The sequence below is a fragment of the Acanthisitta chloris genome, unplaced genomic scaffold, assembly GCF_000695815.1.
Source record: "Acanthisitta chloris isolate BGI_N310 unplaced genomic scaffold, ASM69581v1 scaffold15846, whole genome shotgun sequence".
Taxonomy (NCBI): Eukaryota; Metazoa; Chordata; class Aves; order Passeriformes; family Acanthisittidae; genus Acanthisitta; species Acanthisitta chloris.
Window position 1 is genome coordinate 20857 of NW_008676620.1, and position 11078 is coordinate 31934.

An 11078-nucleotide genomic window follows, 5' to 3' on the forward strand; every position below is an offset into this window, starting at 1 on the left:
ATTTTGATAAGCAGGGAATGCTCTAATTAAGTTTCTTAAGAAATTAAATAGCTGTGGCCTTCCATGAGAAAGATCCTGTAGCCTTGGGTCATGAAATAGAGGACTGTGCATAGGGAGCAGAATACTTACACTCACGTTTCATAGTAGCTGGGCTTTTTTTCCCCCCCCGCAAATCACTTGATCATGTGCAAGTAACCATTTAGGCCATTTGCACTGAATTAGTGCTTGAAGAATATCAAGAAGAAAATTTTTTTATGGCAGACAGTATAATATGGCACTGCTAAAATATATGGAAAAGAGGAGCAATTCTCTAGGTGAAGGAGAACTTATCTTCCGATAGCATTTTAACTTGGTAACTGGCAAGAAAGAAGAAAAGAGCATAAATCCATTCAAAGACACTATAACGTGCTACAAGTCAGACATGTTTGCTCTTCTTCCCTCCTTTCTGTGCAAAATATCTTTCATTCCTTGTTCTCCTATTCTGTCTTCAAGAGAAGCCTTTTTTATGCCCTGGTGCCAGCTAGTGTTCTCTGCTAACGATCTGTGAGAAAGTTGGCTACATCAGGATTAAATCCTTCCACCTAACAGTAATTAGTTTGATTGCTGCAGTAGCAGTACTGTTTCACATGGTTTGAAATTTCATGTGTCTTAAAATCAAAAGAGTATTCTCAGTCAGTGGCATTGTAGAAGAACCTGCCATCAGATTTGATTTCATGACCCTCCTTGTTGCTACGTAAAGAACTACAAGAACTCTTTCAAGTGTGATTAACAAGCTAGTGAGTCTCGTGGTTGAACAGGGAGAAAAGTGCATTTGAAGACTGGGCTTGCTTTCAAGAATGTCATGTGCATTAGTATCAGAAAGCCTTATGAACATCAAGATACCTTGAATTGAGAATCACAGAATGGTTTGGGTTGGAAGAGACCTTAAAGATCATCTAGTTCCAACCACCCTGCCATGGGTAGGGACACCTTCCACCATAGCAGGTTGCTCAGAGCCCCATCCAACCTGGCCTTGAATTCCTCAGGGATGAGGCATCCACAGCTTCTGTGGGCAACCTGTTCCAGTGCCTCACCACCCTCATTGTAAAAGAAATCTATCTTCTTACAGGGCCTACAAAAAAGACTGAATTGGCTTCTGATAATCTGACACCAGAATCTTGACCTCTTGAACATCTTGTACTTGATTGTTCAGTAGTTTGTCCTAATATCTTTGTGAATTTCAAAGTTTAACTAATTGCTGCGTTCTCCTTCCACTCCAAAAAAGGATGAAGATAACTGAGTCTCTTCTCTCATACTCCTCTGGGACCACCTCATTCGAGTTCTCAAAAATACCTTTGAACTTTCAGAGACAGTTCTTAAATGGTCTAGTGTGAGTTTCATCAATGCCCAGGCCCTAAATAGGCCTAGCTCATCTCAATATTTTTAACCTGTTCTTTTATGTTTCAGCCTGTCTCTTTTTTGTCTTTCTTGTTTAAATTAATTGCATCAAATACCAGATTACCGCTGTTGGTATAAAGATTGACTTCATCTTTCTGTGGGCCATCTGTCCTTTTCCTTCTTTACCAGGCAATGCACTTACACTTTCTCTGTCTTCCTCTAACTTCAAACTTCCTTGTTACCATTTATGCCCCTTGGTAGTTGCAATTTATTTATGTTCTAGTCTTTCTGATATTAACTTTCTGTGCTTATATTATTCCTTTTACTCACTGTGTTTGTCAAATTCTTGATATCCAGAGCACTGAAGAGCTCTTGCTAAAGCCATAAACATCTTCCTCTCTGTCCAGGCAATTTGGTGTCATCTTCAGTGTAGCCTGTTTTGTTAGTGTCTGTCAGCAATCCTGCAGTCCTTTATCCTTTAGAAACTTCTTCCACATAGTTTCTATTAATCATTTTGCCGAATTTGTTGACATCTCTTCTGGAGGGAGCTCATTGTCTTCAGTATTCAGTGATTCCCTTCATACATATTAGCCATTACTTTCAGGCCCTTTGTGAGCTCTTCTCTGTTATGATCAGAACTAAATTGAAGATATCTCTTCTTCTGGTAACTTTCTGCAGTTGTCCTCAGTGCATTCTGGTATTTCATTGGAAAGGCCTTGTCCTGGCTTATTGCTTTCCTGACAGTTACGTAGGTGGCAAATGGGAACTAGAGTTTAGTTTCAAAGAGCGGGGCTGCTTTTGAAATCTGAAATACCTTTCAAGTATGGAGGACATTGAGCATAACAGCACGTCAGAAAGACAAGAAATTGATCAGAAAGATTGGGATGAGAAGAACAGAAGAATATTCCTGGAATGACAGGCTCCTGCAAGTCCACTCAAGAATATGGAAATAATTCACCCCATTTAAAGTGAGACAGACAACTAAATACAATTAAACTTATATTTTTTTCCTGGTTCGCCTGCCTGTGCAAGCAGCTCTGTCCAATTGCTAACACAGACACAATATATTGCCTATCCTTTTGTGCTCAGAGGCTGCAGTCCTGAAAGCAAATCTTGGCTGTTGATCTTAATCAAAGGAGCTTCGGTACACCCATTCTTTGTAGCATGTTGCTTCCCATCTGGTAGAGAAGGAAGGAGTTTACAAATTCAAATCTCCCATTTAGAAGGCATGTGAGTGATATGATATAGTCCCTTCCCCCATTCACCACCCTCAGCTGAGGGCCAATGGAAATGGAATTTAGTTGCATATTAAACAAATGTTAACAAAAGGTGAGACTCTGCTCTTAAAAAGTGCTAAAATCTTTTAAGCAACATATTGAATCTTCCAGAGCATTAGATTGTTATCTTGAGTGTTACGAGGTGCAGAGCTGCTCTGTGAAATCTGCAGAGGTGTTTTGCATTATTGCATTTCTGCAGAGATGCTGTAAGTGAACTGGTGGAGCCACTTCCATTCTCAGTTCTATTAAAATTGGTTAGGCTTGATAAAACATGAACTAATGAATAGAATTCCAGCCCCAGTGTGAACACCTCGTACCTTTCTTGTTCTTTACCTTATTTTTTTGGAAATGAGTAAAGAATTTTCTGGAGGAGTTTTTTTCCCCAAATTTTTAGTCGTTGGAAAACGATAATACGTAAACCTAATTAAAAATGTTATTTCTCTTGAATGTATGTCATGCAAAACTTCAGTGTCATTTATGCACTTTGAAGGATGTGCTTTTCCACAAGAGATCAGCATAGATTGTTAGGGACAGACTAGAGCATGGAACGTAATTTGTGAGGAGGCAGTTTTGCTTAGTGAGCTTTTTATTTTGCTTCTGAATTATGATTGGTTTAATTTCAACCAACTTAGCATGCATGTGGCTGATTAGGGAAGAGTAAGCTTTTCTTGGCAGAAGAAACTTGATTTTGAAATAGGATTGTGTAGGATTGAAATGGAATCAAATACTCAAACCCAATGATAAATGTCAGAGTATGTACTAGAGCTGTTTTCTCAAAAAATGCACACATTTGGGTATGTGATTAATTACACTGAAAAGGGGAAAGTAGTATTTTAGGAACTGAGTATACAACATTAATTAATCTGAGGTTATAAATCAAAAATATGTTCTGGAAGAACATGTGATGATTATAGAAGGTGAAGTGCCTTCCATGTGTGAATTCTGAAAGGAAGAAGGGGAGAAATAATTAGAAAGAAAAAGAAGTCCAAACTAAACCCCCAAATTATTTACTGCATTGTTGTTACTCTACTTAGTAATCGTGGCTGAATATCAACTTCATTGGTGTTAGACTTCTGTTGAGCCGAGAATAGGAAGATTGGGTCCTTCAGGCATTTTGAGATACTGGGATAAAAATGTTGAGAGATGGACAAATGTTATGAAAATGTATCATTTTTATTTTGTCTTAAATGAATTCCATGAACAAGCATGCACTGTTACCAGTATTTTTATGGATTTGGTTATCTTTATTTGTTTTCCATTGTTCGTATCTCTTGTTGTAACAGTCATATAATATTATTACCATTGTACTTTGGCACATTGATTGTTTCTAAAGATTTTAATACAATATTTACACTTTAGTATTGTTAGACATATCTAACCAGCCTTCCCCATATTAAGCTTCCCCAGAGGGGAAGGAAGAACTGAGGAACCAGAGGAAGGAAACACCAGTGTCCTACTAAACCAGTGATCTCCCTTCAGAAATCAAAGTTGTCTGAATTAACATGATCTTTGTGCTGTTTGCATACGTGCATTCTCCAGTCTGCCTTTCAGACTCTCAGGCTCTTCCTTAGTCATTGTTATGACCAGCCAAACTTGTCTGTTATCGTTCTTTATTACCACTTAATTGCTTGTCCACAATTATACACATGTCCATGACATCCACAGTGGCTCCAGAATCAGCTCTTTGGAGGAGGTGTGTGTGTCTCTTCATTGTATCTGCTCCCATGTGACTGACCTTGCTGTCTTATTCCCCATTTTTCCCCCTATACTTTGTTCTAACGTTTTCTGCATTCAGTCCAGGGATTTAGAAAGGAAGACACTTGAGAATATCCCCTGTACAGCACTGAGCTGCAAATGTTTGTCATCCTCACAGCACCATTACCCAGCCAGATCCAGCACTGACTGCAGGGCACTGTTACTTGGGTTTCACTGCTTTTACTTTGAAAGCTTTTCCCTCCAGCTTCGTTGAGTCCCCAGTGGCTGAAAATCAAACCAGTAGCATGATAATCAATCATAAAATGAGTAACTGCCTGTTCAGTTTTGGAAGCACAGTGGTTTTCTGTGCTGTGTGTAAATGAAAAGTTTTTGTGCCAAGCTCAGTTTTCTTAGCCGATTAACTAAATGACCTTGAATTCAGGAGTATAATTTACTGTCATTCTCAGGACTGAGTGTGAAAGTGTGCTCATAGAAATGAGTCAATTTCTTTGCCAATAACAGCCTTTTAAGAAACTGTCTGGTGCTGTAAGACTTACCCCTATATGATCACTTTTGGGGCTGTTCCTTGGCTTGAACTAGGTTAAGTATCAGGTTACCCTTGAGAAACTTTACACATCACCTGCATTCTGATTCAGTGCATTGATTTATAAACATCACGTTTCTCATGCAGAAACTTTACATAACATGGAAGTGAAGGACAACTCCCAAAGTTTAATCCAGATCTACTCCCCCCTTCCGGAAATACCTCAAGAAGAAAATGCATCTGAGTCCTGGGAAAGTTTAGAAGGGGTATGTTGGAACTCCTTACTGCCACCTTGGTGCTCTTGTTTTTAGCAACTATTACAGAATAACATTTGTTTTTTATTTGCAGGACTTGATTGAGCTGAGCCAGCTGGTGACAGATTTTTCTCTCTTAGTCAACGTAAGTATTAATTCTGTGCTCTGTCCTACACAGAGCCTCGGACAAAAAGAGGGTGAATGGATAACTCCTCGGTGGGGATGAAAACAAGATGAACAGTACTTCTGCCCCTAGTCTGAACTCAGACTGAGCTGGTATCACTTGATCAAAGTGACAGAGTAGTGGAATAACATTAACTGTCTTAATTCAGTCCAATATTCGAGACTACAAAATCCTAGTCACTGTTAGGAATTTAGGAAGGTGCCACTAGAGGCAGAGCAGTTTCCTCACAGTGAGCTGAGATGCTTGCACAAAGGTGCTGTCTTTGCTCCTTGGCACTATGGTAAATACACCTGTAGTTTCAAAGATGGAACATCAGACACTTTCCAAAGTAGTAGGTGATGCATATAATGTTAACCTGACTGCTAGACAATTTGATGTATTCTTTGAATAGCCAACAGAAGAAGAATGTTCAAAAGCACTAGTTTAAGTACTCTGCTGCTGTGTCTGGTTAGAAAGCTAACAGCTCTTCCTTCCCTACATCAGTGACTCCTTGCTACAGGTGTCTTTGTGGCTCTCCTGTGGATTCAGGCTCTGCCAAGGTAACTTTTTGAGAAGGCAGTAGTCTTCTGCTTCAGCAATAGAGCTGGTAATCACTCCTAAGTGCTTGTCACTAGAGCAACTACAATGTTCTAGCTAGTGCATGTGGCCACAAACTGAACCATAGTAGAAACTCTACGGTGTTGACTGCAGACTTCTACCCAGGTCCCATTAATTTTTACAATTTCTAATTGGCATGGTGATGACAGCTTCACTCAACAGGGTGAAGGTGTTTCTCAGGTACTTCTCACTTAATCAGGAGTACTAAAAAAATCCCTCACCTTTATCCTGTCCTTTCTGTGCTCTCACAACACTGCCAAAATGTCTTCATCATCCACACTCAGTTCCCAATGTTTAGTTCTTCCTGTGCCACAGGGAATTTAAACCTGCAATTCCCATCTCCTAGGAGAGTTCTTTACTCTCCTTGCTATTGGGTTAGTAGGGATAGATAAGCTTTTATCCTTTCTGCTGAATATGTGCTGCTTCACAAATACCAAAACACCCAACTAAGATTCATTAGGCTAGAGAGGGACTGCAAAAATTTTCATTCAGTATCCTAAAGGTGAAAGGAAGAGGTCCTGTTCCCAGGACTTCATGGACTTTACACACAACCATCATTAGGTATAATATCAAGCATCTAAAGTGTGTGTACTGCATAGGAGACGAAGATACCAGAGCTGGTGAGCTCAGCAGTTTCTGAATTAGAAAGAGGAAGACAGTTCAGAATGCCTTTTATTTCAAGCTGAACATCAGCCACCTCATTATTTTGTGACATAAAACAGTCTGGGCACTGCTGAGATTAAAATAAGAACAAACAAACCCCTTCATCTTCTGCTCCAGTGTTCCCTGAGAGAGACTGCAGGGGAATCTGGCTGCATTGGGAGAAAGGATAGAATGTTTTTGTAAAGTCAAACAGTAAAATACAGAGCAACATCAAGTATATTTTCAGAGCTGTCACTATATGTACTTAAGTCACTGTTTTAGAATGCCATAATTAAACACTTCTGGTTAAGATTTCCTGATGCAGCTTTGTATGTTGGTGTTGCTACTGATCTTACAAATGCTCTTTATAGAATTATTTTTTTTTAACATGCAACTCAGCCGGAAACAAAAAGGCTAGTTTGGATTATTTTTGCCTTTGGAATGTGAGTTCATCTATTCACTGAAAAGATTGACAAATCATATGTTTAGGGTTGTTTTCTCTTAACTGCAGCAACACATTGTCTGATACCCACACTGTATTATTACTTAATAGTTAAGGTTTTTTCAAAGTAAGTCTGTAGTTTCAGCAGAGTTATCAGATGCTAATCATGAAGCACCATTAAGGCTGCTGGTGCAGTGTGTAGCAGATGAAAGTGGCTGTGGGGCCCTGATTACAGGCATTAAAATGGTGTGTATTGGCTCACTGCTGCTTCCCAGCAGGTCACCTCACTCATAATTCCTTTGCATCTAGGCTCAGCAGGAGAAGATTGACAGGATTGAAGACCATGTCAACACTGCTGCTGCGAATGTTGAAGAGGGAACCAAAAACTTGGGGAAGGTAGGGATCTGCTCCTGCTGGTGAATCAATGGTACTCTGCCTCCCAGCAACCCTCTGTATTAACCCCATTGATCTTTAATGCTGAGGGAACCAGCAATTAAGGAAATAAGGAAGAAATGACCCACAGGTAGCTGGGGAAAAAAAATCAATCTCCTTGTAATTTTCTATCCTGTTCAGGCTACTAGGAAATAAAATTATTTAATTTGGGGGAGGCTTTTTTAATGCTGTTCCGATGCTACTTTGGTTTACCTACAAAGACAAGTGCATACAGTGACTGGCTAAGAATCACCTAAGTGTGAAACAAGAGGTTGGTGATGTCATTTCCATCCCATTCTACATAGATGTCAGTTGCTAAATAAGCCCCAAACCTAGAGTCAGGCACATGACTGAGGATTTTCTCAGTTTCTCATTTGATTGAATGCTGGTGACCAGGTAACACACAGTGTACATGATCAGCCAGAACCATGTTGGTTCACCACTGTGTATATGAGACAGCTCAGTTCTGAATTGGTTTTAGTATGTTCTCTCATACACGTGGGATAGTGGAACACCTCTTTTTTTTAAATACTAATTTGTAAAGTTTATTTATCACGGAGCATTCAAGTCATTGCCAGGAGCAGTGAGGGGAAAATGCACATCGCCACAGGCAAGTATTCTAACTATTTTGTTTTTCCTTTCCAGGCTGCGAAATACAAGCTGGCAGCTCTGCCTGTGGCAGGTGCAGTCATTGGTGGAGTGGTGGGGGGTCCTATTGGCCTCCTTGCAGGCTTCAAAGTGGCAGGAATTGCAGCTGCAGTTGGTGGTGGAATTTTGGGTTTCACAGGTGGAAAATTGATACAAAGGAAAAAACAAAGAATGATTGAGCAGGTCTCTTCCAGCTGTCCAGAGCTTTCTCACCAAAGTGCCAAAAAATCCAGCTGAAGGATAGATTCATTATGACTAGGAACAATAGTGTGGTAGCCACACTAATGACAGACTTGCAGCCTTATGCTTTAACTACAAGGCTGAGATGTGTGAATGTTGACAAAAGTACTGCTCCTTGGGAGGGCTGAAACAGTCATGTCAGAATTCCTCTTTTCGGATGTGGTGACATCAGGCCTTTGAAAATTATATGGATAACTTTTAATTATAAATTCCTTGAGTGAGCTATATGCACAGTTGTAATCATGGGTGACAGGTGCTTCATGCCAAATTTGCACAAAGTGACTTACAGACAAGACAGAGATCCTTGGAAAACCCTAGTGCTTTCCCATGAATGCCATGAGAAGCTGGATCTTTTATAGTAGTGCCCCAGAGAAAAGGAAATAAAGGCTGTCACAGTCTTTCTTGGTCATAGTATTTTAAATTTACTTTCAATTTATCTGGATTCCCAAACTCTTCCTGTGTGTACATCCCTGGGACATGACAGACTATGTGTGCTCAGTAATGCACAGGGAAGCATCAGCTGTCGTAAGAGAAGGTGAAAGTGTTGGGTGAGCAGTATGGAAAAAAAAAACTACGTACATATCATACCTGCCTCCATCAGCCATATCAGATCAGCATTGGAGGCAGCTTCTCCTCTTTATCAGGTGACCTTTTTTTAAAATTTGTAAACTCTTCACCTTGCTCCAAGTGTAGTTATGAATCAAACAGTCTAAGCAGCAACCCTGCAGGACTCTACTGGGGAATCATACTTTTCCATAGCTGTTCAACTCCTTGGCTTGTCCTGAGAACCACCACACAGGATGAAGAGCCAAGCTCTGGCCTTCTGAACTGGAAACCTCACCTTGCTTAAGCAGCACTTACTGCAGGATGTTGCCCTTGCTTCTTGACTCCTGGAACGCACAGTGCTCCGGTGGGAGAGCTGAACAACTTCCCTGGAAGACAGTGCTGCAGCAAGGCCTGATCCCTCAATAGTCCATTATCCCTCAAGGGTGGCAGTAGGCACCAGGTCAACCGACAGTGAAGCAGCAAAGCCCCTTGCATGGTGCCAGTTGGCATCCCCAGAGGATGAGACTGTCGAAAATGTCAACCTGGTACTGTTTACAAAGTAAATCAGACCTGTCTGGGGCAGCTGCACACCTCTTGTGTACCATTAGGTGCCAAAGCTTCCACTTCAACCCACACTGCAGAGTAGCTGCTGAGCCTTTTCAAGATTTGGGGACATGCTGCAGAACTTGTATGGGGTGAGATGCTGGTAGTGCTTTTGCTTGCTTTTTATAGTGGATACCTGTTATCTTACCATCCTGTTTTGCTGCTTAAGAAGCCTTTTGCTTCTGAAACTTTCATTGTTAAATATGGAAGTGTTAATGTGTTTTTGTGGTCACATAATCTACAGTTTGGCACATGGTCCTACCTCCACCCTTTCAGGACAGTTACAACACTACTGTTGCTATTGTCTGGAAGAGCAGAAATTGAGGTTGGGAAGCTGCTTTTAAAGTTTAGATTGGTGAATTCATCCTGAGCTCTGCTTGAGTCCAGTTTTATGAGATGCACCTTGAAGTCAGTGTTTAGTGATTAAGGCTCTCTAGCAGGGAACACTGGCCCAGGAAGTGTCCTAGAGAAAGAGCTCCCTTGTGCTAACCAGTACTTTGATATCATCACTGGAAATCACTGTCTGCTAAGGGCAGATGATGTGTTTTGTGCCTAGAGACCTTGTAAGCAACTGTTAGTTACAGCACAAATTACTTCTTCTGAACAGTTCTTCCTTATTACTTTTAAAATACTGAAATTGCTGTCTATTTTAAGTAGGTCTGAGGCTCAGGGAAGCAATGGGTGCAAGAATAGTTTTCACAGGTAATTGCAGACGTTGCCAAATGGCATCTGTTAAAGCCACGGTGTCTGCATTTGTAACATCAGCTGGAGTGCAAAACATGACCTGAGTAATTCAGCTCATTTGCTCCTGACAGGCAAAAAGTGCTTTTCTTTAAATACACCTACTGCAGATGTAAACACAGTTAATCAGCTTGTAACAACTTCCTCCTAAGGCTCTTCAATCCTTTGATATTTATTTTCTACATTAAAAGGAAGAAACTGAGAGAAGCAAGTGTTCTTAATCAGCAACTGTGGTTGATTCCTTGTCTGATTTTAAAAAGCAATGTCTGCTTTCCTACTGTATGCTGTGACCCTTGTGGATGTAAATGACAGAAGCCACAGCAGCAGTGTTGGAGACTCCATCCTCTCCCCCCAAGCTGGACTAATGCCAGGACAATCTAAATTCATAAGACTGAATTCCTTCCCCAGTTTATACAAATTCAGCTTGGTATGAACTCATTTTCTGAAATGTCTAGCACGAAAACTATTCTTCCCCCTTGCATCTTTAAGGAAGCAATTTCAAGGCACTGTGTTCACACTAGATGTGGGAGACTATTATTTAAGCTATGATTTTTTAAAATGGGTGGGTTATTTACATATGTGAAGAAACATCAGCATCTGAGTAACCAAACTAGCATTTAAATTGCTAGGCATGGTAGTCAGAAGAAATGTAAGATATAAATAATTCTTTCAGACCAAATAAAAGGTTTTGCCAATGAGACTGGTTGTAGCATTTACTGGGAACATTGGAGTTTAATAATTTTATATTATGGAAATAATTGCATTACCAAGGTTTAAGAACCCTGTGCTGAGTTACCAAACACATGCTTCAGCTATTGAAATATTTGCAGACTGAAATGAATACAAGTTCCTGAAA

General features: G+C 40.3%; 1 protein-coding gene across 1 annotated transcript in view; it reads left to right on the forward strand.

The window, feature by feature from the left end:
• The window catches only part of STX17 (syntaxin 17), a 24061-nt gene extending 15732 nt beyond the window's left edge, over window positions 1-8329 (forward strand). Inside the window, exons 4-7 of the mRNA XM_009076213.1 lie at window positions 5041-5159; window positions 5242-5292; window positions 7322-7408; window positions 8090-8329. Coding sequence (XP_009074461.1) covers window positions 5041-5159; window positions 5242-5292; window positions 7322-7408; window positions 8090-8329 — 497 coding nt within the window. The remainder of the gene's footprint in view (window positions 1-5040; window positions 5160-5241; window positions 5293-7321; window positions 7409-8089) is intronic.
• Window positions 8330-11078: the final 2749 nt, after the last annotated feature.